At 41.0% G+C, this 26994-nt stretch overlaps 1 protein-coding gene across 1 annotated transcript in view; it reads right to left on the bottom strand.

Moving 5' to 3' along the window:
• Positions 1–216: 216 nt before the first annotated feature.
• Positions 217–26994, bottom strand: part of PPP1R3F (protein phosphatase 1 regulatory subunit 3F) — a 41565-nt gene continuing 14787 nt past the window's right edge. The window contains exons 2-4 of the mRNA XM_087710920.1: positions 13074–13129; positions 9008–9084; positions 217–2351 (exon numbers count right to left, since the gene is read on the bottom strand). Of these exons, the coding sequence (XP_087567046.1) occupies positions 1251–2351; positions 9008–9084; positions 13074–13129 (1234 nt within the window). The 3' untranslated portion in view covers positions 217–1250. The remainder of the gene's footprint in view (positions 2352–9007; positions 9085–13073; positions 13130–26994) is intronic.

Here is a 26994-nt window from a genome sequence, read left to right as displayed (position 1 = left end):
TAGTGTCTTCAGGTTTAAGCCTACATTCTTTCCCAAAGAGCCAAGGGAACTTCCACAATAGATTAGCACTAGGCAGGGGGGGGGGGTCATTTTTAACTCAATGGGATTTTTGTTTGTTTGTTAATGCAGAATTCACTTAATTAGTAATCATTTCTACCTGCACATGAGAAAAGCAAGATAGAAACTGAGCTAGCTAGTTGATTTCTCCAAATCTCTTTTGTTAATGCAGAATTCACTTAATTAGTAATCATTTCTACCTGCACATGAGAAAAGCAAGGTAGAAACTGAGCCAGCTAGTTGATTTCTCCAAATCTCTTACACAGAACCGGTTGGAACTGTGTAATATAATAAAACCAGAGGCTCCTCAAACTTACTAGGAATTTACCGTAGTTGCCAAACTTTGTATTAATATATAGAGAATGGGCATATAGAATTTAAATAAAACATTCTATCTTAAGTTTTACATGGGCCATTTTGACTTTTTTCCTTAGAAATGTAAATGTTTGATTTGTTAAGATTCTAAATAATCTGAAATTATCCCTTAATATTGTTCTGCTTTGTCACAAAACAAGTTACAGTCAAAGCTCGCTAAAAGCGTATGTCTGTAAAAATAGCAAAGAATATGGTTATTTTAGGAAATGTTTGCCTCATTCTCAAATTGGAAATAAATTAATGACTTACTTCTTATAAGTAAGTTAATTGGATTTCATCCAAGAACCTGAAAGAGGAAGGCCAAAAGCAGAGACAAAGTCTACTAAATCTTAACAAGGAATTTTGTTTTTAAAGACGGAAGGGAGAAATATTATTCTGGCTCTTTTGAGTAGGATTTGAGGCTGTTCAAACAAGGCATACTTAATTGCCTCCATTTGAAAATGAAGGGTGGACAATGCTGTTACTTCTAGCCTTCTTGATTAAAATGTGCAAAGGGAGAAATGGGGGGGGGCTATTGGGGGCTTTGAGCCCACCGTCACCTGCTCTGGCCCTTACAAATGCTACCTTCAAATCCAATTTCATGGCGAGTTTCACATATAGCTCATTTTTTATTGTCCAAGCAATTCATCTCTTATACCAGATGATTTAATAAAAAATAAATAGTTCTGAACCTTGGGAAATTTAGGGTCGACGTGCCATTAACTCCAAAAAGATCTGATGCTACTGCCAAATTTCTAGCTGGTTCAGGTGAAACGGGGGATAGAGCCAAGTGACAGGTCTTCTCGCGAGCCTTTGGCACTTCTGAGAGCCACACTCAATTATGAGAACCAATCCAAAAGGAGGTATAGTGTAACGGCCACCAAAGGCATGCAGCTGTTGAAAACCATGGGAAGGAAGACAAAGAGGCTGAGGAACCGCAGGGAGCGTGTCAAGATCTTCTCAAGTTCGTTATGAGGAGCGGGACTGTTTTCAGGGGGCTTGTGGACGCAAAGGCCCTCGCCCAGCCAGAGGCTGCCAGGCCCTATCAAGAAGCCCTGGCTCTTGCCTTGTCCAGGGGCATCAAGAGGGCTGGATGGCAGGTCTGTGGGCCGCTTTGGTAGGGGCGCTAGCGTCCGGGCTGGAACTACAAGGGGCATCACCATAGCCTCTGGAATTACTGGCCTCAAGGTGTTAGGTGCCACTACTCTCAAGCTGGAGTCAGAGTCCTCCATTGGACTCTGCTGGACATTTCCCTCTTCCAGGTGATTTAGAAAGCAGCCTTCTAGTAAGACTGGTGGGCTATCACGGCCTGTTCCCACCACCTCAGGTGGTCCCTGTGTTGCATATCCTGCCATAATCCCCTCCTCCTCACTATCTCTGGAGTCATCGCCCCGTTGCTTAGCATAGTACAGTGTGATCTCATTTGCCAGGGAACTGTTGAGTGCTCTCTCTGGGCCTGTCCAGTTGACTATGAGGTCCCGATCAGTCAAGACACTCTGACGCAACGCAATGAGAGACGGCACAGGACTGGCGTTGTTGCCTGAGCTCTCCTCGGACCACTCTCCTCTTCCTCCAAGCTCCTCTGCTCGAAGCCGGCTCAGATGGGACAAGTAAAGCTGCTCCAGTTCTCGATCTATGGCATCTTCCTCCAAGCGATGGGGCAGCTCTTGGTATCTTCTCAACTGCTCCTCCATGCATTCTTCCATGAAGGAGCCCTCTGTGGTGAGGTCACCCTTGCTGAATTCAGAAGCAGCATCCCACTGTCCCAAGGAATGGGGTTCAGGACCTAGCATGAAAGCCAACGGCACTTTCAGCTCCTCGTGAGATGTAGTGTGGACCCTGATAGCATGTCCCTGTGGGGAATCAGTAAAATCTACGAGATGATCTTTAGAAGGGTCCTTCTTTTCTGGTGAGTTAGTAGTGATTGTGAGTTCTGGAATCTAGGCAGTGAAGGAAAAAGCAGAAAAAATAGACAAAATGTGAAAAGGAGTAGTAAAATAATATATTTATCTATATTATTGAACGCTGAATGCTCATAGCTACCTATGGAGTGGTAAAAACAGAGCATTAAGTTTCATCAGGAGAGTGAGGAATGTGCCTTTTTCTGCCTTAGGTGTTACGGCATAACAACCCCCAAATTGCATACCTCTAGAGGAAACAAACACCACACTTTACTTCCCAGTTCCATTTGCCCCAACAGGTATTGATTTAATCTCTTTTTCAAGCACACTACTTGGAAAAAATATGTTGTAGGTCAGAAAAAGTGTCCATAATTGAATGCGCTATTCTAAAAAGACCTATAAAATCTGAAGTTCAAACTCTTTTACTACCTATTTTTTAATTGTCCATCTTTAAGAGGAGAAAAATTACCATGTTTTATTTATTGTATTTTAACACCCATTACTTCTTCATGCTCAAGGTGGCATACATTGGTATGATCACTGTACTATCCTGTGAGTAGTATGCAGGGGTGGGTTTCTTGCCCCGTTCCAACCGGTTCGGTTGGAACGGGGCCGGCGGCGTCCTCGTGAACGCGCGCAGTGCACGCACGCGTACTAGCGCCTGTGCGATGCTCCAGCTGCTCCTGGAGGATCGCGCAGGCGCTGTATGAGTTCTGCGTATGCGTGGAAGCGCAGAACTCGTCAAATCCGGGTAAGAAACGCTGGCGGGCGGGTGGATCCTTCGGCGTCCCCAGAAGTTACTTACTTCCGGGTTCGCCGACCAACCGGTTCGCGGGGACCGCCGCGAACCGCCTGAAACCCATCCCTGGTAGTATGAATCAAAAGAAAGTGACAGACCAAAATCACCCGATAAGTTTCAATTATCAAACCAGGTTCATCCGTCTAACTCTGCAATTTTAACCACCATGTAACAGTTGTTTGCTGCCAAGATTTGGTAGCTTGGTGGCTTTGAAGGTTGAGTGGAGGGCTACAAAAATTTAGGATTAGATACAGCCTATAGGTTACAGGATCCCAATCTTATTAAAATTTTACTCTCAGTCTGTATCAAAAGTGTTAATTTTTAGGATAAAAATGGTTACGTTTTAGCAAGAACCATTGGAAAATAAAACCTGTATATAGAATTAATGATACATTAATTTTAAGTATACAATACTTATTTCTCCTCAGAATGTACTGCTTTATTTAAATGAATGAACATCATATATTTCTGCAAGGCAACGCTGATTAAGATGGTTATGTTAAGCAACAAGATAGTAGCCAAACTATATATGATGTACTTATGAGAACAGCAATTTTATTATAAATATTATTCCAGCCTCTGTTCTGTTATTTATGATTTTGATGTTGTTCTTTCCAGAACTAGTACATTTTTCATCTTTTTGTTGGCCTTGGTTTCTAATAATAGATTACAAATTATTTTATCACTTCTTTGTTTCAGTCTTCTTATATTTGCAATGGACAAACAATTTTTCCCCAGTAATCCTGCAGCTGTCGGCCCTAGTTTCTCAACCAACAGTTCTGAGTTCTGTAGACCAGCACTCCCCAACCTTTCTGAGTTGGTGGCCTGGCACACGCGAGGGGCAGGCACACATGCAGCTTCATTTGTGTGAGTGGTGGGCACAAGCACCTGTGCCCGCCACACACATGAGTAGGGCTGCAAGTGTGGCCCAGTTGCAAATAAGCCATGGTACAATAGTGGGCCATGGCCCACAGGTTGGGGACTCCTGTTGGAGACCATTTAAAAAATAAATGGTTGGAGTTGGAAGGGATCTTCGAGGTCTTCTAGTCCAACCCCCTGCTTAGGCAGGAAACACTCTACCACTTCAGACAAATGGTTGTCTAATCTTTTCTTTAAAACCTCCAGTACTGGAGTACCCACAACTTCCAGAGGCAAGTCATCCCATTGATTCTCACTGTCAGGAAATTTCTCCTTAGTTCTAGATTGCTTCTCTCCTTGATTAGTTTTCAGCTATGGCTTTTTGTTCCACCCTCAGTTGCTTTGGAGAATAGATTGACACACACCCCTCTTCTTTGTGGCAGCCCCTTAGATATTGGAATACTGCTATCATGTCATTCCTGATCCTTCTTTTCATTAAACTGGATATACCCAATTCCTGCAACCATTCTTCATTGTTTGTTCCCAGACCCCAACTATTATCAGATCTCCAGGAACTCCAACACCTAAGCATGTCCTTGTTGACCTAGGCAACAATCAATCCAGTATAGTTTTCTGTTCTGACCCCCCCTCCTCCATCCAGGAACCAAAGCCAAAACCAACATAAAGGAGATGATTTCTTTTAACCAGTCAAGACTCTCGTTGGTTGCAAGCCACATAAACAAAGAGATAAGCACTCTGGCAGCAAGTCCTACAAACGTAAGCAGCAATACAAAACAAGCTCTCACAGCAAACCAATTCTCCAAGTTGGCTTCTCTTCATCGTGAACGTTGACTTCTGCAAAAGGGCGTGGCACAAGCAGTCTCTTTTATAATCAGGAGAGGATCTTAATAAGCATCAACTGAGCGTAATCATCTCCTATAATTACGCAGTTGTTCCTGCCGCTGAGTAGCCCTTCGACGGCGTGCATCCTGAAACAACTCATAAGTGTTTTCCTGATCCCTCCCTCTGATCCAAGGCTCCAGTGCCACCTGGTGGCCAACCAGTCTCTCCTTGCCCTGCTCGGAGTCGGCACCCCATCCAGGGTCCTCCACCTCCTCCAAGACCGACTCATAAGACCCCTCGCTGTCGGAGTCTGACGGCAGCTCCAACGGCACCTGCCGGGCCACAACAGTTTTCTATAAATTATATTTCACCATATTGTTTATGGGAGAGGCATTCTTTGTGTAGCTTCTTAGATGAGACTGGTCCGATATGGTTGAAGCTCTGCTGTAGCTCTTAATTCTCCACAGAACATGTAAGCCCCACAACCATGTTAAGGGTGTGCCTCATATAAGAAAATAAGTGTTTAGCTTTTTTGATTCAAGTGCTTTTTTAAACTGACTTTTTTCAGTGAAGGTTTTTGGCTTTTCTTAATGTAGTCATTCAAGCCATGCTTTTCTTCCTCCATGGTTTGTTTCACTTGTAAGAGTCCTCAATCCCCTTCAGCTCTTGGCAAATGCAGCCAATCAATATCACTCTTTCGATCCAAAGCATGGTGCACTGTCATTCGTTTTCTTGCCTTCCGATCCAAGTTAACAAATTCTATCAGGGTCCAGTCAGCTATTCCTGCTGTATATTTAATAACAGGGACTGCCCCAGTGTTATTTGCTTTGATAATGTTTCCACCATTTAGCTTTGATTTCAAATTTTTTCAAACACATTTGATATATTTGAAAGAAGTTATTTTCTTGTACTTGTTTCTGAATAAATTGGAAGCTTCTAAAATTCCCAAATGTTTGTAGCCTTCTTCTGGTGCTACTGCCTTAATCAAATCTTCATTGCTAAGTTGCAGTCCATCATCTGCAACAATTGTGCTTGCCCTTATGGCTATGGTGGTTCCACCACAAAATCGTGGAGGACAAAATCGCGCTCGACGAAAGCGCGCATTTGACGTCATCACAGGCGACGAAAACATCGCGCTGTGATCGAAAAATGTAAAAATAAAGCTAAAACCTTACCCTAACCCCCCCAAACCTAACCCTAAACCTAACCCTTACCTTTATGTGAATCGGCTTGCTTTAATTTTAATTTTATTTCAATTTTTAATTTTTTTAGTCGCGCTGTGATGACGTCACATGCGCGCTTTCGTCGAGCGCGATTTTGTCCTCCGCGCTTTTGACGGGTCACGGGCTATGGTTGCATACTTCTCAATGCCAAAAAACACTCCAATAGCTTTTCTGAAGTCTTTTGTGTTTTTTAATAGAGAATCCAGTTCAACCTTTGTTTTTCCAAATAATTTTAAATCATCCATACAGAGTAAATGTGAAATTTTCTACTCCTCTTCTGACAATTCATATCCATAATTTGTTTCACTCAAAATTGTCATCAGAAAGGCCATTGATACTTTACAGTAAAGCTGATAATGAGTCACTTAGGAAAATTCCGCCTTTGATTTCAACTTCTCCTAATACTTCACTTTTAGTTGTCAGCTTCCTTCATCAAAGCTTCATCAAAATATTCATAAATTGCTGAATGTTTCTAACGATTGCAAAAACTTTGAGACGTTTCTCAATCCAGCTTTGTGAAACATAATGGAATGCATTTTTATTTTCTATTCCAAGCAATGAACAGTTTTGTGTTTTTTAAAATCCTTTAAAACAATCTCATCATCAATAAGTGGTCTTTGGTTTCTCTAAAACTTCTGCAGCATCCTTTTTGTTCTATAGAGAGTAAATCACTACTTTTCAAATAGCTGTAGACTGATATATATATATATTGCTTTGATAAAAGGAAATTGGATATAAATTGTAAACTATGATTAAGAAAGGAGGTCTAGAAACTTTGTTATTAAATATAATCATTTTTTAAAATTAAGAACGTGTCATAAAGATGTAATGCTACTGGATGATAATGGAAACAGTTAACGGAATGCCATTATGTGATTTTTCTTAAAATTTTGGAATATTTTATATAAAAGGACGTAAAAACAATTATAGTCAAATGAAGGTTGAGATATGATGATAGTAATATATATAAATATATTTGATTTAAAACACATAACTTGATATGAATTGTAGGTGATGACTGTGGAAGGAATGCACGAAAGTTTTTTTGTAACCAATTGACACACTTTCTACAATTTGTAATGGAAGATGGTTTTGTGATGTTTTTTGTGTTTTGTTTGTCTGTGTTTATTCAAAAATAAAAAATTCTTTAAAAAAAAGAGAGAAGGCAGTCCTTACTTTATCGAGGCTCTGGGCTAGAAGGGAGCAAGTTGGGAGGATGGGTCCTCTTTTAACAACAGTGGGATTTGGTTAATAATGGCAACGGGGACTGCCTGGCTTGCTGTTGCCAAATGATGTGGTCATGTGATGTCACACTTTACAACTGCATTACTTAACAATGGAAGTTCCAGTCCTAATTACAGTCGTCACCCAAGGATTACATGGGGGAAAAGAATATGGGGAAAATTGTCAGCTGAATAATCAGAAAACTGCTCAGATGGAAACATGAAATATAGATACAAAGTTTAAAATATAATTGAATGCACCTTGTTACTTATGTCTGTATGATTGTATATCGTCATTAGGTATTACCATCTTTTTTGGAGTATAAGACACACTGGAGTATAAGACGCACCAAGATTTTGAAAGGGTAAATTTTTTAAAAAGGTTTTTGCAATCTGCAGACCTCCCAAATCCTCTGCACGCCTCCATTTTGGTGAAAAACGAAGTATGCAGAGAGTTTGAGAGGCCTGAAAAGTGCTCCTGGGGCTGGAAGGAAAAAACGAGCAAAAAAAGGGCATGCATAGCCTTTAGGCAGCTTGTAGAGTGCTCCTGGGGGCTGGGGGCAAAAACGAGTTAAAAAATGGCCCGTTTTTCACTGGTTTTTACCCTCCCCAGCCCCCAGGAATACTTTGCAGGCCTCCCAAACCCTCTACACGTCCATTTTTGTGAAGGGGCGGGGTTTCAGGAGGCCAAAAATGCTGCATTCAGTGTATAAGACGCACCAGATTTTTACCCTCTTTTTTTGGGGGGGGGAAAGGTGCGTCTTATATTCCAAAAAATACAGTATGTATCATTTTGTACATTAGCATAATTATTACCTAAAATATTGCACAAAGTATATGGGTTGTCCTCGAGTTACGGCTACTACTCATTCAGTGACTGTTGAAAAATATACCGGTGCTGAACGAGATGGACCAGTTTATGAAATTGTGGCCTTTGCAGCATCCCCCATGGTCACATGATTGTGATCCGGGTGCCTGGATGCCATTCTTGCAATTATGCCAGAACGAGCTGTACTCATGTGATCACCATTTACAATCTTACTCCGTAGCACCTCTGTGGTGGCCCCCACCAGCCCGCCCATACTCTGTAGTGCCTGTCCGCAGTCCCTGCTGTCCCACTTGTGCTCAGAATTACCTGCCCACAGCCCCCACCAACCTGCCTGCATTCAAAAGCACGGGCCTGTGGCTCCTGCCAACTGCCTGCAGCCCCTGCAGCTTGCCCACATTCAGAAATTCTCTCTCTGCCAATCTGTCTGCACTCCTCTCCAGCTGCCCCACGCCCTGTAGCACCTTCCCGCAGCTCCCCCCCCCCTCCTTAGCACCCACCTCCCCATCCACCCGGCTCCTTGCCTGCGACTCCTGCCACTTACCTCTTAACAACCCATATGATCCGGAGGCTATGATGGCAACTGGGACTGTCATTGCCAAGCAGCTGATCAGAAGCCAGCTCTTGGCCTCCCGGCACGTCGCCAATCAGCTAGTCTAAACAGCTGGGACTGCTGCTGCCGTTCGCTGCTGCCGCTTGTCGCTGCTGCCGCCTCTCCAAATCCCGCTTCCCCCAGATATGGCAAACCCCGCTAGGGTTTGACACAATGAGCTTTACGACCATACTGCTTAGCAATGGAAATTCTGCTCCCAATTACTGTATTATCATAACCTTTTTTCTCATGTGCTATATAAATATGTGTTGATGTGTATGAAGAATCAGTGGTGTCAAAGTCAGGCCACTCTGACTTTGTTGCTCTTTACCTGTTTGATTGGAGTTGAAAGCTGCACCACAGAAGAGTTTGGAAATTCCTTGGATAGATTTCCTTCAATACTTGTTTCTGTGATGAGAGAAAGAGAGAGGAAATGTATGGTGATAACAGGGAGAGAAAGTACAGAATCGGCATTCAATATGGAGGACTATTTATTTGCCACTCACATTCTCAGAACTGCTGGATAGAATCAGAAAAATGTACTTCTGTGAGCTCAGAATGGGATCCTGGACATCCAGTTTCTTAATAATCTTAGTTTATAAATATTTTAAACATTCTTTTAGAAGCCCCTACAGTCAGCATTGAACTTATATAATTATTGAATAAGCACCAATCTACAGTAACTAACAAATCTCAGAATTCAGTTGGCAGAAAGGCCCCAATTTTTTTCTTCTTATTTGTATCATAATGTATATTAGAGCCGAGGTGGCACAGTGGTTAGAGTGCAGTACTGCAGGCCATTTCAGCTGACTGCTATCTGCAGTTCGGCGGTTCAAATCTCACCGGCTCAAGGTTGACTCAGCCTTCCATCCTTCCGAGGTGGGTGAAATGAGGACCCAGACTGTGGGGGCGATATGCTGACTCTGTAAACCGCTTAGAGAGGGCTGAAAGCCCTATGAAGCGGTATATAAGTCTAACTGCTATTGCTATTGCTATATCAGTTTTCTCTCAGGACCCCTTCCTACTTTTAAAATTTATGGAGGACCCCTCCTCCATAAATGAGTGAGTGTATGAAAATGAAAAATGAAAATAAAAAATATATTAAAAAAAAAAACTAAACAAAAAAATTTATGGAGGCGCCCAAAAAGCTTTTGTTTCTATAGGTTATATTTATTGATCTTTATCATATAGCTAAGTCCTTGACTTACAACCACAATTGACCCCGCCCAATTTCTGTTGCTAAGCAAGATAGTTGTTAAGTGAGTTTTAACACGGTTTATGATTTTTCTTGCCACAAACAAGTGGATCACTGTAGCTGTTAAGTTAGTGAGACGGTTGTTAAGTGAATCTGGCTTCACCCCTATTTTGCTTGTCAGAAGGTCACAAAAGCTGATCGCATGACTCCGGGACAGTGCAACCGTCATAAATACATGCCACTTGTCAAGGGTCCAAATTTTGATCATGGGGATAGTTTTAACAATTGTAAATGTGAAAAACGCTCATAAGTAACTTTTTTCAGTGCTGTTGCAACTTCAAACAGTCACTAAAGAAATGGTTGTAAGTCAAGGAATACCACCCTGTATTAAAAATTAAAATTGATGCATCTACTGCCACTATCACTTCTCATGATTTCAAGTGGGAAATTTTAATATTATATTAGTTTTCAACAAATAATTTTGATTTGAAAGGAGTATATGACATAAAATATAGATATAGATCTTTAAAATATGTAATATTTTATACAGATATAGATATATAGGGGGATATAGGTATAGATCTTTTAAATATGTACAACTCCAGAAAGATTTTGAATACAAACTGATCTAAAATGAAAATATACAAGTTTACAAAACACAAAATTAAACATAATTTTAGAATCCAGAAACACCTTAATTGACTGTTCAAGTTTATACTACTTTTGGGTAGTCTGTCAAGCCATCAAGATATAATATAGGAAAAATTTGAATATTAAATTACTTTTCATTTTCTGTTGACAAAACACACTTTTCAGTTTGATTTAAATAAATAAATAAATAAATAAACCCAAAATTGTTGGATTTCAACAATAAAATAAACCGTAGAAGAAACTATTCAAAGGAACTGCCTGTATGATTTGTTCCCCTAGAAGTGTGTTAATTATTAAACTACAATAAGGTTTCTCCTTACAACCATCTGAAGAACAGCTTCACATTCACCAAGGACTGTGAAACGTATTGTGGGAACGCTAAGCTCACCACCATTTTTTGAATTGCTGATCCCAATGCTGTAAACTTTTCTGCTGATACCATTGTTTTTAGCTGTTCACCTTGATAGACAATGGCAGAGAAAAGAGGAAGGAGAGAAGTTTCAAGAGAGAGAAATCTAAGTTTCTCTTCGAGGCTCAGAGTTGATTTTTTAGCTCTCTAAGTCTTAGCAACAGGCTACAATTGTACATACAAATTACTTCCAATTTACTATAATGATATGCAGATTGCTTACCTGCCATTAGATTATTACAACTTTAGCAATCAAATTCCCGTAATGTTATTGCGCTATACCCAAAACATTTGTAGGATTCCATGCAGCCTTAATTGTGCTTGAACTCTGTAACTATTCCTTGCAATCCTTTCCCAGAACTACCTCTGTTCTGTTGCCTAGCCCATGTTCACAGGATGAGAATCCCCCACTTCCTTTCTTGAACCATTTATGGTTTTATTTGCTCAGAGATGTATTTTATTTTATTATTTCATTTCATTTCATTTTAGTGTGAGATACACACACACCAGAGGTGGGTATCTGCCAGTTTGCCCTGGATCGGGTGCTGGCGGCGGGAGGCTTCGTCCACTCAAGACAGTGGACATATCCAACACACCTTCCTTCTATTTTCCTCAGAACAACCACCCTGTGTGGTGGGTTGAGCTGAGAAAGAGGGGTTGACCCAAAGTCAGATTTTCATGGCTAAGATGAGACTTGAACTCACGGTCTCCCACTTTCTAGTCTGGTGCCTTAACCACTAGACAACCCATTTCTTTTGTACAGAGATAAACCATTAAGTCTATAAAGTACCAGTTGAGATCAAACTCTGGTTCCACGCATGAAAAAGAACAAACTATGAACTGTGGAACCTTCTTCCACTTTTCGTATCTTGGAAGAAGATACAACCAAGTGATTAATTTTGAGGATATATAGAATATATAGATTCATATAGAATATGTATGAAACACACAGAACTACATGCCATGTATGCTAATTTCTTCTCTTTTCCTTGTCTACATGTTTCCAATTCTTCCCCACAGTCCAGCATTTTCACCAATACTTGACTTATTTGGCATCCCTTTGAATTGGCTTTACCACCAAAAGATTTCACTGGGACAATTCTGTCTGCCCCTCTGAAAAAGGGCCCAAAAATCTGATCTCACATTAATTAATTAAGAAATCATAAGAAAGGATCATATGTGGTTTCAGGACTATCTGCTATTCATATGCTGAGGATATCTAGCTATATTTGTCCTTTTATGGCATGCTGAATGTGGATGTCTCAAGATCCTCCCTGTGCTGATTTCTAAAGTGTAAATAACTGGTTTTGGAAAAACAAACTGAAGCTAAATTTGGACAAAATGGAGTTTTTTCTTGATTCAAAGACTTGACTTCTTTAGATTCCAATACTGATATGCTCAACATGCCAATAAAAGATTAGCTTACAGCTAATTTTGCTTTTCCACAGTGGAGCCACGTCTATGGAATTCCTTGCAATTGGAGCTGAAGCTGTTCCTTGCATTGCTACAGTTCTGAAAAAGTCTCAATGATTCTTTTTATTTAAGTTTTTCATATACGTTAATGAATTGTAAGCATGTTTTTAATCATGTAATATTTGGCTTTTATTGATCATGTTTGAAATGCAAAGGCATGGTTTAAATACACATTCTTTGAATGTTTGGCAAATGCTGCTTTTCTAGTCTCCAAGCCCTTTTTTCTTTTGTGGCTGGTACATGTCTATATTAAATATTAAACTCAATGGTTGTTGCACTAATACTCCCAGTTTAACTTTAACTGTTCCTCTTTCTGTTTATATGTATCTACTCTCAGTGCATTCTATGCCGCTGGCAAAATTACATTCCAGCATCCATCTGTACACATGTAAATTTGAATGGAACTGTGAATGGGTGATCTGTTGTAACATTCCTAATTTTAAAAAACTCCAGAAGGAGAATTGAAGGTATTTTCCCAGTTTAGTAGATACAACAAAATAAAAGCTCTCTTGGATCTAACCCAAAGGCTTCATTTAGTCCAGCATCCTGTCCCAATGCAGGCATCTTCAAATGTTCAATGGAATTATTTACTTCGTCTGTATTGATCACAGTGACATTTTCTTCTTTGCCCTCAAATGCCAGGCAAAGAAGATCCAGCAAGCAACTTACCTTCAGAATAAATATACTGAGTTATGTCCTCTACTTGCAGCTCATTTTCACCTGACCTGCAACAAAAAGATTTTGTGAATACTGGCTGTTAGGAGACACATGAATTGTTGATATGATCCCCAAGAAAAATAGGTATCAAATACGTATTGCACGATATGCACTTTTGATGCAGTCTGTGTTCTCTGCGACTTAAAGTTTTCTTATTAATCAACTTTATAAAAGCACTGATGACGTATTTCATGTGCTAAAGGACACATTGGGAATACAGAATGGGACTGGTGTGCACAAGTTCCTGATATTGAAGGGCCTGGAGAAATGTACTTAAATTCATCATTTAAATATATTAGACCACAGAATATTTCTTTCTATATTTCACTGGGAGATTTGAACTCAGTTGGGACTCTTTAATAGGAGTTCAGGAAATGCTTCTGAACATGTGTAGAGTACTAAAAGAAGTAATTAGCAGCAGGTCCCAGCTATGAATAAATACAAATATACATTCATCATATTAATATATATGCAATTCTATCTATACTATATGTCTCTTCTATTTAAACAATGGCTCCACGAGAGAGACAGGCAGGAGGGAGAAAACAGGTAGTTCCTTAGTTTCTTAAGCATAAGAGTCTTACTTTACTACCTATAGGCTGGATGACAGACATAGTATGAAAGAAACCTTCCCCTTACACCACAGAGGTGCTTAAAAGTTTGTGAACCCATTTGAATTATTAATATTTTTGCATCCCTGTATCTCTTGCCATTAACTTTAATGGTCCAAAGGTTCATAGATGGAAAGAGATAATGCAATCTCCCCTTCTCATCATCTGGAACACACATTCACTATTTCTATCCTGTTTGTGTGACTTGTGTGGTTGTGGCTTGGTTGGCACATTAGCAATACTTTGTTTTACAGGATAGTACTGTAATCCTTGCTCTTGTATATCCTGTTTTCCAGTGTCAAGGACTATCTGTACTCTTGTATGTAACTTCCACTGCTGTACCCAAATTTGGTCTAGTTATTGTTGACACATATGAGTTTTCCAAGTGCCTTCTATATTTACTGTTATCAGATGAGGGTTGATCTTCTTCCTTTAGGAATTTAGCCTCCATAGGTTTGTTGGCTGAATTGGTCACTGAGCCATAGACATTTTAAAACGACCATAATTTTCTGTTTCTACCTGAAGAAATATTTTTCTTACTCAGCTTTTTCAAACTATAACAGGAAATGCTACCAAGCTCTTCCCTGGCCGAGTCTTTCGGAATCTTCTTGTCCTGTTTATCCTCATTAAAAGTTATTAAACCATCAATGTTAATTCAGGATAAAGGTCTCTTTATTACTTATAAATCTTAAGTTTAGACAGGATCAGCCTTGCTCTGTTCAAATCCTTCCTTAAACGACACTTGGTTTAGTTTCTCATTTCAGGCACTGACAGCCTGCTTTTATTTCATAAATGCTTTTCTGTAGTTTGCTCATCAGGTTCTGAAAGAATTTCTGGGGGCTGTTGATATACTTCTCCATTTGGTCTTGAAGCCTCATCTGCATTGCATTGGTTTTGTTCTGGCAGGTAATTTTTCTTGTTATTTTATCCTGCCTTTATTATTATTATTATTTTTCAGATAGAAAATTTGTTTATTTTCCATTTTCATAGCATATAATCACATGTATACTATTACATAGTCAATATCATGTTGTATTATTAAGTAATTACATCAATTCATCTTACCATCGACTACCAAAGGAAAAAACAACAACAACCAATTATTGGCTCTTCTGCTCTCCATACACCATATTTATACCCTATACGACACTTTCTTCCCCCTCTCTCCTCCCCCTTTCTACATCCTTTCCTCCCTCCATCATTTTCTACTCTACTTCCCCTTCCTTTCTCCTTCTCCTCTCTCCCCTTACCATTCCTCCTTGTACACCTCATCTTCCCCCCTCACCCTCTCACCTGTCCCTCTCTTTCTATCTTTCTTCTCTCCTCTGCTTCCCACTCTTCTACATCCTGTCTTCCCTCCATCATTTTCTCCTCTACTTCCCCTTCCTTTCTCCTTCTCCTCTCTCCCCTTACCACTCCTCCTTGTACACCTCATCTTCCCCCCTCACCCTCTCTCCTGTCCCTCTCTTCCTATCTTTCTTCTCTCCTCTGCTTCCCATTCTTCCTCTAATTCACTTGGTGTATTTCAGCTTCTGAGCAAACTCCCTTTTGTGTTGATGGTATTTATAATTCCATTTCAATATACATAAAAAAGAAAAAAATAGCAGTATACATGTACAATCATAATACCTTAAAGTCCAACACCCCCTTTTTATTATTTTTATAGATAACTCAAGACAACAAATTATCATAGATGTAATTAATACATTTGTACATTAGACTTAGATGAGGGAATAGAAGGGGAACTCATCAAATCTTCAGATGATACCGAGCTGGCAGGAATAGCTAACACCCTAGATCAGTGTTTCTCAACCTTGGCTACTTGAAGATGTCTGGACTCCAACTCCCAGAATTCCCCAGCCAGCGAATGCTGGCTGGGGAATTCTGGGAGTTGAAGTCCAGACATCTTCAAGTTGCCAAGGTTGAGAAATACTGCCCTAGATGATAGGCTCCAGATCCAGGTGGATCTTGACAGACTTGAACACTGAGCCCTAACTAACAAAATGAAATTCAACGTAGCGAAAAGTAAAAGTCTTGCACACTTAGGCAAGAAAAAATGAAAGTACATATATAGACTGGGTGAAATCAGGCTTAATAGCAGTAACAATAAGAGGAATCTTGGAGTCTAAATGGGCAACCAATTAAACATGAGCCAATTAAACATGAGTGTGCAGCCAAAAAAGCCAATGCAATCCTAAATTGCATTAACAGAGGGATTCAATCAAGATCACGCGAGGTACTAATACCACTCTATAAAGCCTTAGTAAGACCACACCAGGGGTGGGTTTCAACCGGTTCGCGGTGGTCCCTGCGAACTGGTTGGTCGCCGAACCCGGAAGTAAGTAACTTCCGGGAACGGCGAAGGGCGCGCCTGCCCGCCCGTGGTCCTTACCCAGTTTTGACGAGTTCTGCGCTTCCATGCATGCACAGGACGCATACAGCACCTGCGCGATCGTCCAGGAGCAGCTGGAGCGTCGCGCAGATGCTAGTACGCATGCGTGCACTGCACGCGTGCACGAGGACGCCGCCGGCCCCGTTCCAACCGAACCGGTTGGAACGGGGCGAGAAACCCACCCCTGGACCACACCTAGAATACTGCATCCAGTTTTGGTCTCACTATAAAAAAGATGCCGAGACTAGAAAGAGTGCAGAGAAGAGCAACCAAGATGATTAGGGGACTGGAGGTTAAAACATACAATGAACGGTTGCAGGAACTGGGCATGGCTAGTCTAGTGAAGAGAAGGACCAGGGGAGACATGATAGCGGTGTTCTAATATTTGAGGGGCTGCCACAGAGAGGAGGGGGTCAAGATATTTTTTCAAGGCACCCGAAGGCCAGACAAGGAATAATGGATGGAATCTGATCAAGGAGAGATTCAACCTAGAAATAAGGAGAAATTTTGTGACAGTGAGAATAATCAACCAATGGAACAGTTTGCCTTCAGAAGTTGTGGGAGCTTCATCACTGGGAGCTTTCAAGAAGAGACTGGACTGCCATTTGTCAAGAAATGGTGTAGGGTCTCCTGCTTGGGTGGGCGGTTGGACTAGATGACCTACAGGTTCCCTTCCAACTCTGTTATTCTAGTCTGTTCTGTTCTACATAATACTCCTTCCTCCTCCTATTTTCCCCACGACCACCACCATGTAATGTGGGTTGAACTGAGAGAAAGTAACTGGCTCAAAAGCACTCAGCCAGCTTTCATGCTAAGGCAGGACTAGAACTCATGGTGTCCTGGTTTCTAGACCGGTGCTTCAACCATTAGACGAAACTGGCTATTGTTACTAAAAATGTTATTTATCTAGTTGCCAAATGTTATTTTTGGTAAGAGATTCCATCTCTTCACTGGCTTTTCAGTTCCCAATTTCATTTCATTTTAGATGGCCCCCCAAGTCTTTACCTCTTCATTTCTTTTCCCTTGGCCATAAGTAATAGTTTATCTGGTAGGAAAGGCATCTCTCTTTGTTAGATATCTCTGAACTGCATCTCAACTAGGGCTGAAACAGGCTGTAGTGCTGGTTTGAAACCACAGGCAAGGAACAACTGTGGTGGTATTGCATACCGTGGCACGACAAAACCGCGCTCATCAAAATAGCGGTGATAAAACCGTGTCGCTAAAGCTGCAACATCATCACCGCGTGTCATCACCGCCGCGACAACAGCGCGGCGACAGAAGGGCGCTTTAAAACAGTGCGGCGGCAGAAAGCCGATTTAAATTAAGGTTAGGATTAGGTTTAGGGGTTTGCTTTAGAGTTAGGTTTAGGGTTAAGTTCAGGGTTAGGTTCAGGGTTAGGTTTAGGGTTAGGTTCAGGGTTAGGTTTAGGGTGCTGAGTGCTTCGGAAGGCGCGGATTTGCCCTCCGCCCTTATGTCAGCGCGGTAAGGTCACATTTGCTTTAGCGATTCGGACGGCGCGGATTAGGGTTCGCGCTTATGTCTCCGTGGATAAGGGCTTCGCGGTATTGTGGTGGAACCATTGCATACTAGCAGCTGCTAAGTTCAAATTGCCAGCTGGCTTTACTTTCTCATTAAAGTAAGTCACACTTATTATTTTAAGCCTTCTATTGGGTAGATCTAGGATCCCTCTATTCTTTGGTGTCAGCTGCATACCCATCCTTGTTCAACTGTACTTCAATTTCCTTCTTTTCTCTTTAGAAATATAACAACTTACTGTAGTTCAAGACATTCTATTATTATTTAAACCAAATTTTCTGTTGAACCATAGCTAACAAGAATTGGCTTTAATGACTAGCCAGTTTGGAAGATAACAGAAATAGATTTCTTCCTGCCATTTCTGATCCAGACCTTAGTCAACTAGCATGCTGCTATAGAGAATGATACTTTCTTTCTGTTGATCCATTTTGTTCTAGTGCAAAGTCTTATGAATGATCCCATTTTCCTTTAAATAATTAGATATCTCTTCACTCAAAATTCAGTTGTTATCAGAGCATAAATTGTCTTTCTTTCAATAGAACTTAGACTTATATATATATCACTTCACAGTGCTTTCACAGCCCTCTCTAAGCGGTTTACAGAATCAGCATATCACCCCCAACAATCTGGGTCTTCATTTTACTGACCTCGGAAGGATGGAAGGCTGAGTCAACCTTGAGTCAGTGAGAATTGAACTGCCAAACTTCTGGAAGCCGGCAGTCAGTAGAAGTAGTAGCCTGCAGTACTCCATTCTAACCACTATGCCACCATGGCTCAAAAGTGTTTTCTATATAAACCAGAAATTGTCTGGATTGGTGACACTTCATCCTTATGCCCTATCAGACAGAAACAGCAAAAAACAAGGTGTTTCATCAAAGAAAATGACAAAGTCCCAGTTTCCTCCATTTGATTCAGTGGGGAAGAAAGAGAGGTCAGTGTAGATTTGCTTATTCAGAATACTGTTGTGGTGCAGCATTTCCTGTGCTTTCAGTATTTTTTCTTATATGTGATTCAAAGACATTTACTAAATAAATAGCAATAGCAATAGCAGTTAGACTTATATACCACTTCATAGGGCTTTCAGCCCTCTCTAAGCGGTTTACAGAGTCAGCATATTGCCCCCAACAACAATCCGGGTCCTCATTTTACCCACCTCGGAAGGATGGAAGGCTGAGTCAACCTTGAGCCGGTGAGATTTGAACAGCCGAACAGCAGTCAGCTGAAGTAGCCTGCAGTGCTGCATTTAACCACTGCGCCACCTCGGCTCTCTGTACAGAGATGTACAGAGCAGCATAGCTTGGCATATTTGTTATGCATGATTTCAAAACTGATGGTCAATTCTTCCCTTTGTATCTGCCTGATTTGCTCTATATTCTGTTCTAGTCTTCTATGCCAAGATTCAGTGCAATTTCTCTTGCCTCCTTTTCAAGATCAGCTGGTTGCCTCTTATCAGAGAATTACTCTGAAAAGTTTAGATTCTAACAATATTCCTTTCAACAACAGATCTCCATCTCTTGTTCTTATTGAGCAATTTCCATCCGCAAATTAAACTCTTATGTATCTTTCTGACTGCATAATTAACACTCAATCATTTGGAGCTCAAATCTGGAGAGTACAGTGCAACGTGTAAAGCAATTGTCTTTTCATCAGTCTACATTTTATTAGCCTCCCTAATCTCTTGTGAGCTTATTTGCTGTCTGTTTATTCCTGTATCTGCCCTTTACAGCTTGTTTCAAGAGTCACAAAAAAAATATCCTTATTTTAAAACATATAGTTGCTCCTCTATGCAAGTAAACTGAATTGAGACTACTCTGAATTTTTTTGTTTCTTACTCTGAACAATTCTTTCACAGAGTGCATTATTCTTTGCCCTTTGGGTTTAGTCCTGTTCTCTTCTTCACCCTTTTCCCATCCTGATCATTTTTCCTTCTTTTGAGAGAAAAACCCTTGATATTGGCTTGAACTCTTTCCATTCACATCTTTAAAGCGTTGGGAAGACCCTTTAAACCAGAGGTGTCAAACTCGTGGTGTCATATTGACTTCATGTGACGTATTGCGACTTTTTCCCCTTTGTTTATTTTATTTATTTATTTATTTATTTATTTATTAGACTTATATACTGCTTCATAGGGCTTTCAGCCCTCTCTAAGTGGTTTACAAATTTTTTTAGCAAATTGAGTCAGCAACTTGCCCCACAGTCCGGGTCCTCATTTCACCCACCTCAGAAAGATGGAAGGCTGAGTCGACCTTGAGCCGGTGAGATTTGAACCGCTGAACTGCAGATCACAGTCAGCTAAAGTGGCCTGCAGTACTGCACCCTAACCACTGCGCCACCTCGGCTCTTTTTGTTAAAACGGGGGAGGGCGTGGCCAGCGCATAATGCATCCGGCACATGGGCCGCGATTTCGATACCCCTGCTTTAGATCCTTTTCAGGTAAAATACCCTCAACTGTAATCTGCGGTTGCAAATAAAGCTGGATTTTTCTCCAGTTTTCAAATTATCTCAAATAATTTCTCTTATTAGGGATTCCTGCACTCTATTTTGGATATTATCTGATCCAAAGTAGGTTTTCCTATTGCTTGCTTCAGCATATTAAAACATTGGGACATAAACATCACAAGGAAAGCAACTTCTATATTACTTCACTTTGCAATACACATTATTTTAAAGCAGTTTTGCTTGGATCAAGCATTTGGTTCACATAGTCTGAGATGCTTGTGCCATCTTGCCATCTTAAATAGCACATTGTTTTTCATTAGGAAGATGGAACAAGCAGAGTTTTTATAGGTAAGTTTCTTTAATTACTCCCAAACCTCACTCACGGTTGTCAGTTCCTTGCTATGAATAAGCATATCATTATTTCCATTTATAGAAGTATGTACTTTCTGTTAAGTATTTTCTGTTCCTGGCTTCTCAGGATCTTTGCCTCTTATTTTGGGTTTCCAGAACTTGCCATTTTCCAAAGGTTCCCAAGAATAATTCCAAGGTGGCGCAGTGGTTAAATGCAGCACTGCAGGCTACTGCTAGATCAGCAGGTCAGCGGTTCAAATCTCACCGGCTCAGGGTTGACTCAGCCTTCCATCCTTCCGAGGTGGGTAAAATGAGGACCCAGATTGTTGGGGGCAATATGCTGACTCTCTGTAAACTGCTTAGAGAGGGCTGAAAGGCCTATGAAGCGGTATATAAGTCTACTGCTATTGCTATTGCTATTGCTATTCCCAATCCTGGCTTTTGAAATTTAAAATAAAGTAAGAGGTATGTTATCTCATTCAGCTGCATTTGGCAGCTGCTTGCCAAGTGTCAAAAATTGAAAAGATCAACTGAAAATCCTACCTGGGCATTTTGCCACCCTAGTCCTGGGATTTCTGCACTTATTTTAGTAATCCTTAATTCCAGATTACCTATTAGTTCATAGTTTAGAAGCTGGTCTCAACCCATAATCCTGTTTGAAGTCAGCATTACCCCTTGTTAGAAGATGTGCTCCTGAACATATACAGAGTACTAAACAATACTGGGTCTCATTTGCAATGAAGAATGCTCATAATATATTTGATGGATGCAGAATATAGTATTTGAAATACAAGATAGATTTCTCAATACACAGGATAAGAAAACTGCACTTTTATCCAAACTACATGTTGAAAAAAAAAAGAGAAGAAATGTTTTATTTTATTTATTTATTATTATTTTATTTATTAGATTTATATACCGCTTCATAGGGCTTTCAGCCCTCTCTAAGCAGTTTACAATTTTTTTTAGCAAATTGAGTCAGCAACTTGCCCCCACAGTCCGGGTCCTCATTTCACCCACCTCGGAAGGATGGAAGGCTGAGTCGACCTTGAGCCGGTGAGATTAGAACCGCTGAACTGCAGATCACAGTCAGCTAAAGTGGCCTGCAGTACTGCACCCTAACCACTGCACCACCTCGGCTTTAATGCCCTTGTCTCTTAAACATAGAGACCAATAATAGGCTAGTGAGAGAAAGACATATGGAGAGTACATAAAGCACTTCCCTCACATCTATGAGAATTGAATGAAATGTACTATCTTCAATGTTGTACATCACCAATAGATGGCAGTCCTGATGTGATAGAAGCTGTAACATGTTCTTTAGCATCTGTCCTTTCATTTCTGGGTGAAAATTTGCTGTGAAAAAAAAGTGAGTTGCTGTGAAAAAAGTTGCACTGCTATTCTTTATGAAAGGGAAGCTGCAGTGGGTTACACATCGGTGTACTTTTTGCAGCCTGCTGTGATTGAAATGAAGTTGAAGAAGTCTCTCCAATTGAAATTCACCACCAAATGTAGGTTATTTAGGGTGATGTCATGAATACTGTGCATTGCTGCAGAAAAATATATATTTAAAGCAAGATGATTCCTTGCAGGCTGAATCCAAAGATGAAAGCTTCAAAGGTTGAAAATTTGCCAACAATTGTTACTATACAATGAGAATGAAGGTGAAGAAGTTGTTTCCTTCATTGTGACAGCCAGTGAAACATAAGGGCCATTGTTGTGATCAAAAACAAAGTATCCGTGTGTGGTTTAACTTCACAAATCTGCACATGAAACAAAAATTCAAAACTGAAAGGGTTTTTAGGAAGCAGAAGGTATTATTTACATGAATTTTACTGAACCTGGCACAAGTAGTGACTCAAAGCTTTAAAACAAAATTGAACACAAGAAGAAATTTTGCTGCAACTTGACTAGGCTTCAAACCTGATAAGCCATCCAAGAGGCAATTGTGAAGTTGCATATCGTTATCTTACTCTATCTGTCATAGGGTCCACACTTGGTACTATGTAATTTCCACCTTTTCCTGAAATTAAAAAAAAAATACCTTCATGGGCATCTGTTTGATTTAAATAAAGATGTAGAGAGAAAAGACAAAGTATGGAGTTCTTTCATAATGATTTTAAAAAGTTTGCCCATTGTTGATAGAAGTCTTCAGCAAATGGAGGCGGTTATGGGGGAAAAGAAATACAGGGTACAAAAAAGCTCATTTCAAGGATTATTTTCCTGTTTCATTTCTTTAAAATATCCCTATTTAAACTAATAGCAATAGCACTTAGACTTATATATCGCTTCACAGTGCTTTATGGCCCTGTCGAAGGGGTTTACAGAGTCAGTCTATTGCCCCCAACAATCTGGCTCCTCATTTTATGATCTTGGAAGGATGGAAGGCTGAGTTGACTTTTGAGACAGTGAGAATTGAACTGCCGAATGGTTGGCAGCCGGCAAAAGCAGCTTGCAGTACTGCATTCTAACCACTGCGCCACTATGGCTAATATTATGGAAATGGAAGAATTACTTTTCATTCAAGTCTCCATTTGCCTTAATGGTCATCAGTTCTCTTTAAATGCAAAGAAATAATGTAAAAAAAATTTCAGACTCTGGATGTTCCCGCAGCACTCAACCCAAAACATGGAAATCAACTGTCACAATGAAACTGTGATTTGTGGTCAAGACAAAAAGAGATTCTACCTTCAGCATGTGAGAATGTGATTTGTACAATATTGAAAAACACAGCTTTACCAAAAGGCCACCGTGGCAATAGATCAGTAACGACCTTAAAAGTCAGGAGACAGAATCCTCTCCCCTTCAACCTTTTGCTTTTTCTTTTTCTTTTTAAAACGATGTTTTACTTATTACAGAAACTGCGAATGAAACTGCTGCTAAAACCAAGAGATTGACAGAAATCCAAAGCCAAGCTCTGAAGCTGGCATATTTGCATACTTCCCCCAGATTGTTAATTATGTCACACAGCCTTCACAAGTTTCATACTGTGGTTTGTGGTAAAAGACACAGGTCTCGTGTGTCTGTGCAAACATCTTGCAAACATTTCTTGCTTTTCTGACTTAACCTATAAAAACTGGAGTCAGAAGCTGTGAGCCTCTTATGCAGAAGAGACGCAGGTTACTTCAAAGCTGTGGAAAGTGGTTTGAAGTATGTTAGGCAAATTTAGGATGACCCAAACTGAAGACAACGTCCCTCCATAGAAAAAAAATATACAGTCAAAAATCCGGGTTTGTTATATCATTATCTCTGAAGGGCTGAGCAGTAAACGGGATTGAACTGGTGATCTTTGTTTAGCGCGGGCCAGAGTCACTTGTCCCTTCTTGGTACCTGGCTCCCTTCCAGATGGGATACTATATGTATGGATGTGAGTAGCAAACTGAACCACATTTTTGGATGCTGAATGATTTGCTGAAGCATTCGGGTGCCAGATACAGTCAGGTATTTTGGATGTGTGTCATTGGTCATTACCCCCAAAAGCCCACTGGTCACACCACACACACGCACACAAACACACACACAAACATACACACACTCACACAGCCATATGCTTCCCCACCACTGATGTTCAGAAAGTGATTGAAAATTCAGCTGTTCTCTCAGGCCTTGGGACAGAGTACTGATTGAGACCCTGTTAGATGTTTACCTTCTGGATGCTTATGATGTTGTTGTTTTTTTAAAAATTTAAGTCATCTAGAATCATCTGGAATTGGCAGCCACTAGAGTGTGTTAAATAAATAAACACCCCTCTAGTTTGGAATGCTGCAAATCCCCTTTTCAAGGAAAAAGGAGGGTTAGAGGAGGATAGGAATTATGAGGAAGAAAATAAGACAGTAACATTACAGTAGTGATGAAATAAGAGAGAGAGTAGGGTACTCTCCGGGAAAGAGCAGTCACAATTCTTGGTTGCAGTGCAGTGTTCTAGGGTTCCACCACAAATGCGCGCACAACAAAAGCGCGCCTGACTAAACCGCGGTGTCTAAAGCGCGGTGACAAAACCGCGCGACGAATGAGCGACTAATTAGCCCTAAAGCGCGCCGACAAAAGCACGCCGACAAAAGCGCGCCGACAGAAGCGCGCTGTAACGTAACCCTAACCCTAACCCTAACCCTAACCCTAAATGTAAATCTTACCTTAAATTAAATCGCACTTCTGTCGGCGCGCTGTTGTCGGCACGCTTTTGACATCGCGGTTTTAGCGCCGCGGTGTTGTCGGCGCGCTTATGACGTTCGCGCTTTTGTCGGGTCACATTGTTCTAGCCCCCTGTACTTAGCCCCGAGGCCTAGTCACCAGAGTTTCACTGGCTCTGGCCTCCAGCTGCTGCTACATAATACAAGGCCAGCCTGTAATAATGCCTACCTCGTTCATTTATTTTCTTTATTTATATAATGATGCCTATCTCTTTCATGATTTTACCCAGGATATCAATACCAGTTTTGGTAAGGCATACCAGGTTGGTCTTCTCATCGTCTTACCGTTGGATGAGAAAACCCATCTGATATGCATCACTAAAGCTGACTTGGTGGAGAAAAGAGGTCCTTGTTTGGAAATATTCCCACCTGGATTTGGCATCAGGGTGTAGCGGCAGAAAATGGCTATTGTCATCCAAAAAGATTGGCGGCTTACAGGAATACTGCTCCAGAGACAATGGAAGTGAGATCCTGTTTGTGAAATGAACCTTAAGGCTGAGTTGGGTAACTTCAAATGTATTAGTGCAGAGTAGTACAGAGAAGAAAGTATACGACAACTGTTTATAAACACGTCAGCTTAGTCTGGAAAGATAGAAGGAGGTCAGGAAGAAACTTATCATTAACTCTCTTTGGTATAAGCGGGAGGGGAAAAGAAACTCTTGTCAGGCCTTCACAATTCTGTTATTATAATCCATATCCTTGAAGTAGCATTCTAGTAGCTCTTGCAATCTCTCTTTCCTAATCTTATTTACCTCAAAAGACCACTTTACTTGCCTACCTGAGCTACTCAATGCTATGGCCAAGTTTTACCCAGAGTTCCCTAGACCGATGATTCTAGGGAACTTCAAACTGTCTTCTCTGGGCTCAAAACCAGAGATAACTTGGAAAGTCATAGATTAAATCTAGGTTATTGATGGCCTAGACTACATACTAGATCTGGGTTTTCTCTTGGAATTGTAGTAACATGATATAGAGCTGTGAATGTTGTCATCAGTCCAGTGGTGGGTTTCAAAAATTGTTCGAACCTACTCTGTGGGTGTGGCCTCCTTTGTGGGAGTGGCTTGCTACCCATGTGACCGGATGGGAGTGGCTTGCCGCCCATGTGACTGGATATGAAGATGCCGACGACACTTGTCAGAACCACCTTAAATTATCTCACACACAGCACCGGCATGCATAAGAATATGATGCAAACTTGTTTTTTAAAAGGCATCTTTGGTTTGCGTTAAAACAACTTCAGCACACGCAATGTTTTGATTGCCCCACAAACGCAGTAGCCATCCTTACCTTTCACAGAGGCACTGAGTTTTATAAATATGAGCATGATAGTGTAGAATAATCATATCCAAGGACCAGTGGTGGGTTTCAAAAAATTTTGGAACCTCTTCTGTAGGTGTGGCCTGCTTTCCGGGTCCACTGGTGGAACCTCTTCTCACCGGTTTGATAGATTTGACGAACCGGTTCTACCGAATAGGTGCGAACTGGTGGGAACCCACCTCTGCATTAGTCCCTCGTCAGTCACTCCCTGCTGACCTTCAAATTGATGCAAGGAGAAAGTAGCTATTTGGCCAGGGTGCCCACCCAGACACTTGATGGGGGCCGTGGGGGTCCAGAGGGTTGTCCCTGAAGCTTTGTTGCACAGCTCAACCGAGGCCTTAATCATTGTTTAGAATGAGCAGAAGACAATGGTTGCGGATCAGATTATGCCTATATAGATTCTGTCATGACTAAGATCCAAAATGTGGGCAAATTGGGCTACATCGCGGTAAGCAGTACTGCAGGCTAATTCTGCCAACTGCCAGCAGTTCGATCCTGATAGAGCTCAAGGTTAATTCAGCCTTCCATCCTTTCAAGGTCAGTAAAATGAGGACCCAAATTGTTGGGGGCAATATGTTGCTCTGTAAACCGCTTAGAAAGGGCTATACAGCACCATGAAGCGGCATGTAAGTCTAAATGCTTTTGCTACACCAACGGATTCATCAGTGGCAGGCCGTTCCTTTGCCACCATCTGTTCAACCAAACGTTTTGCTCATGAATGCTCAGTTCAATGCCATCACAAGCCTTGCTGCAATCTCACTACTCTGTTACTCCAGCACTTTCCCTGCAGCTGTTACTCCCTCACTTCCCCACTATTGTATCTTCTGCCAAGCCCTCTCCCCAGTTTGTGCTTCATTCCTAGGCATTCCTCTTTAAGCCTTACATATGTTTACATGCACTGCATCGGCCACTTGCCAGCCTACTATATGGACATCTACACCTCCTGGTTGGAGCCAAGACATTTTCTATGTATGTGGATCCCAGATAATCTCCAGACTCTGAGAAATGAAGTGGCACAAGAGACAGCTACACCATCG

The sequence above is a fragment of the Thamnophis sirtalis genome, unplaced genomic scaffold, assembly GCF_051295495.1.
Source record: "Thamnophis sirtalis isolate CommonGarterSnake01/CBP01778 unplaced genomic scaffold, rThaSir2_p1.2 scaffold_3, whole genome shotgun sequence".
Classification (NCBI taxonomy): Eukaryota; Metazoa; Chordata; class Lepidosauria; order Squamata; family Natricidae; genus Thamnophis; species Thamnophis sirtalis.
The sequence above is the reverse complement of the archived record's forward strand: the minus strand, read 5'-3'. Positions and strand labels throughout refer to the sequence as shown.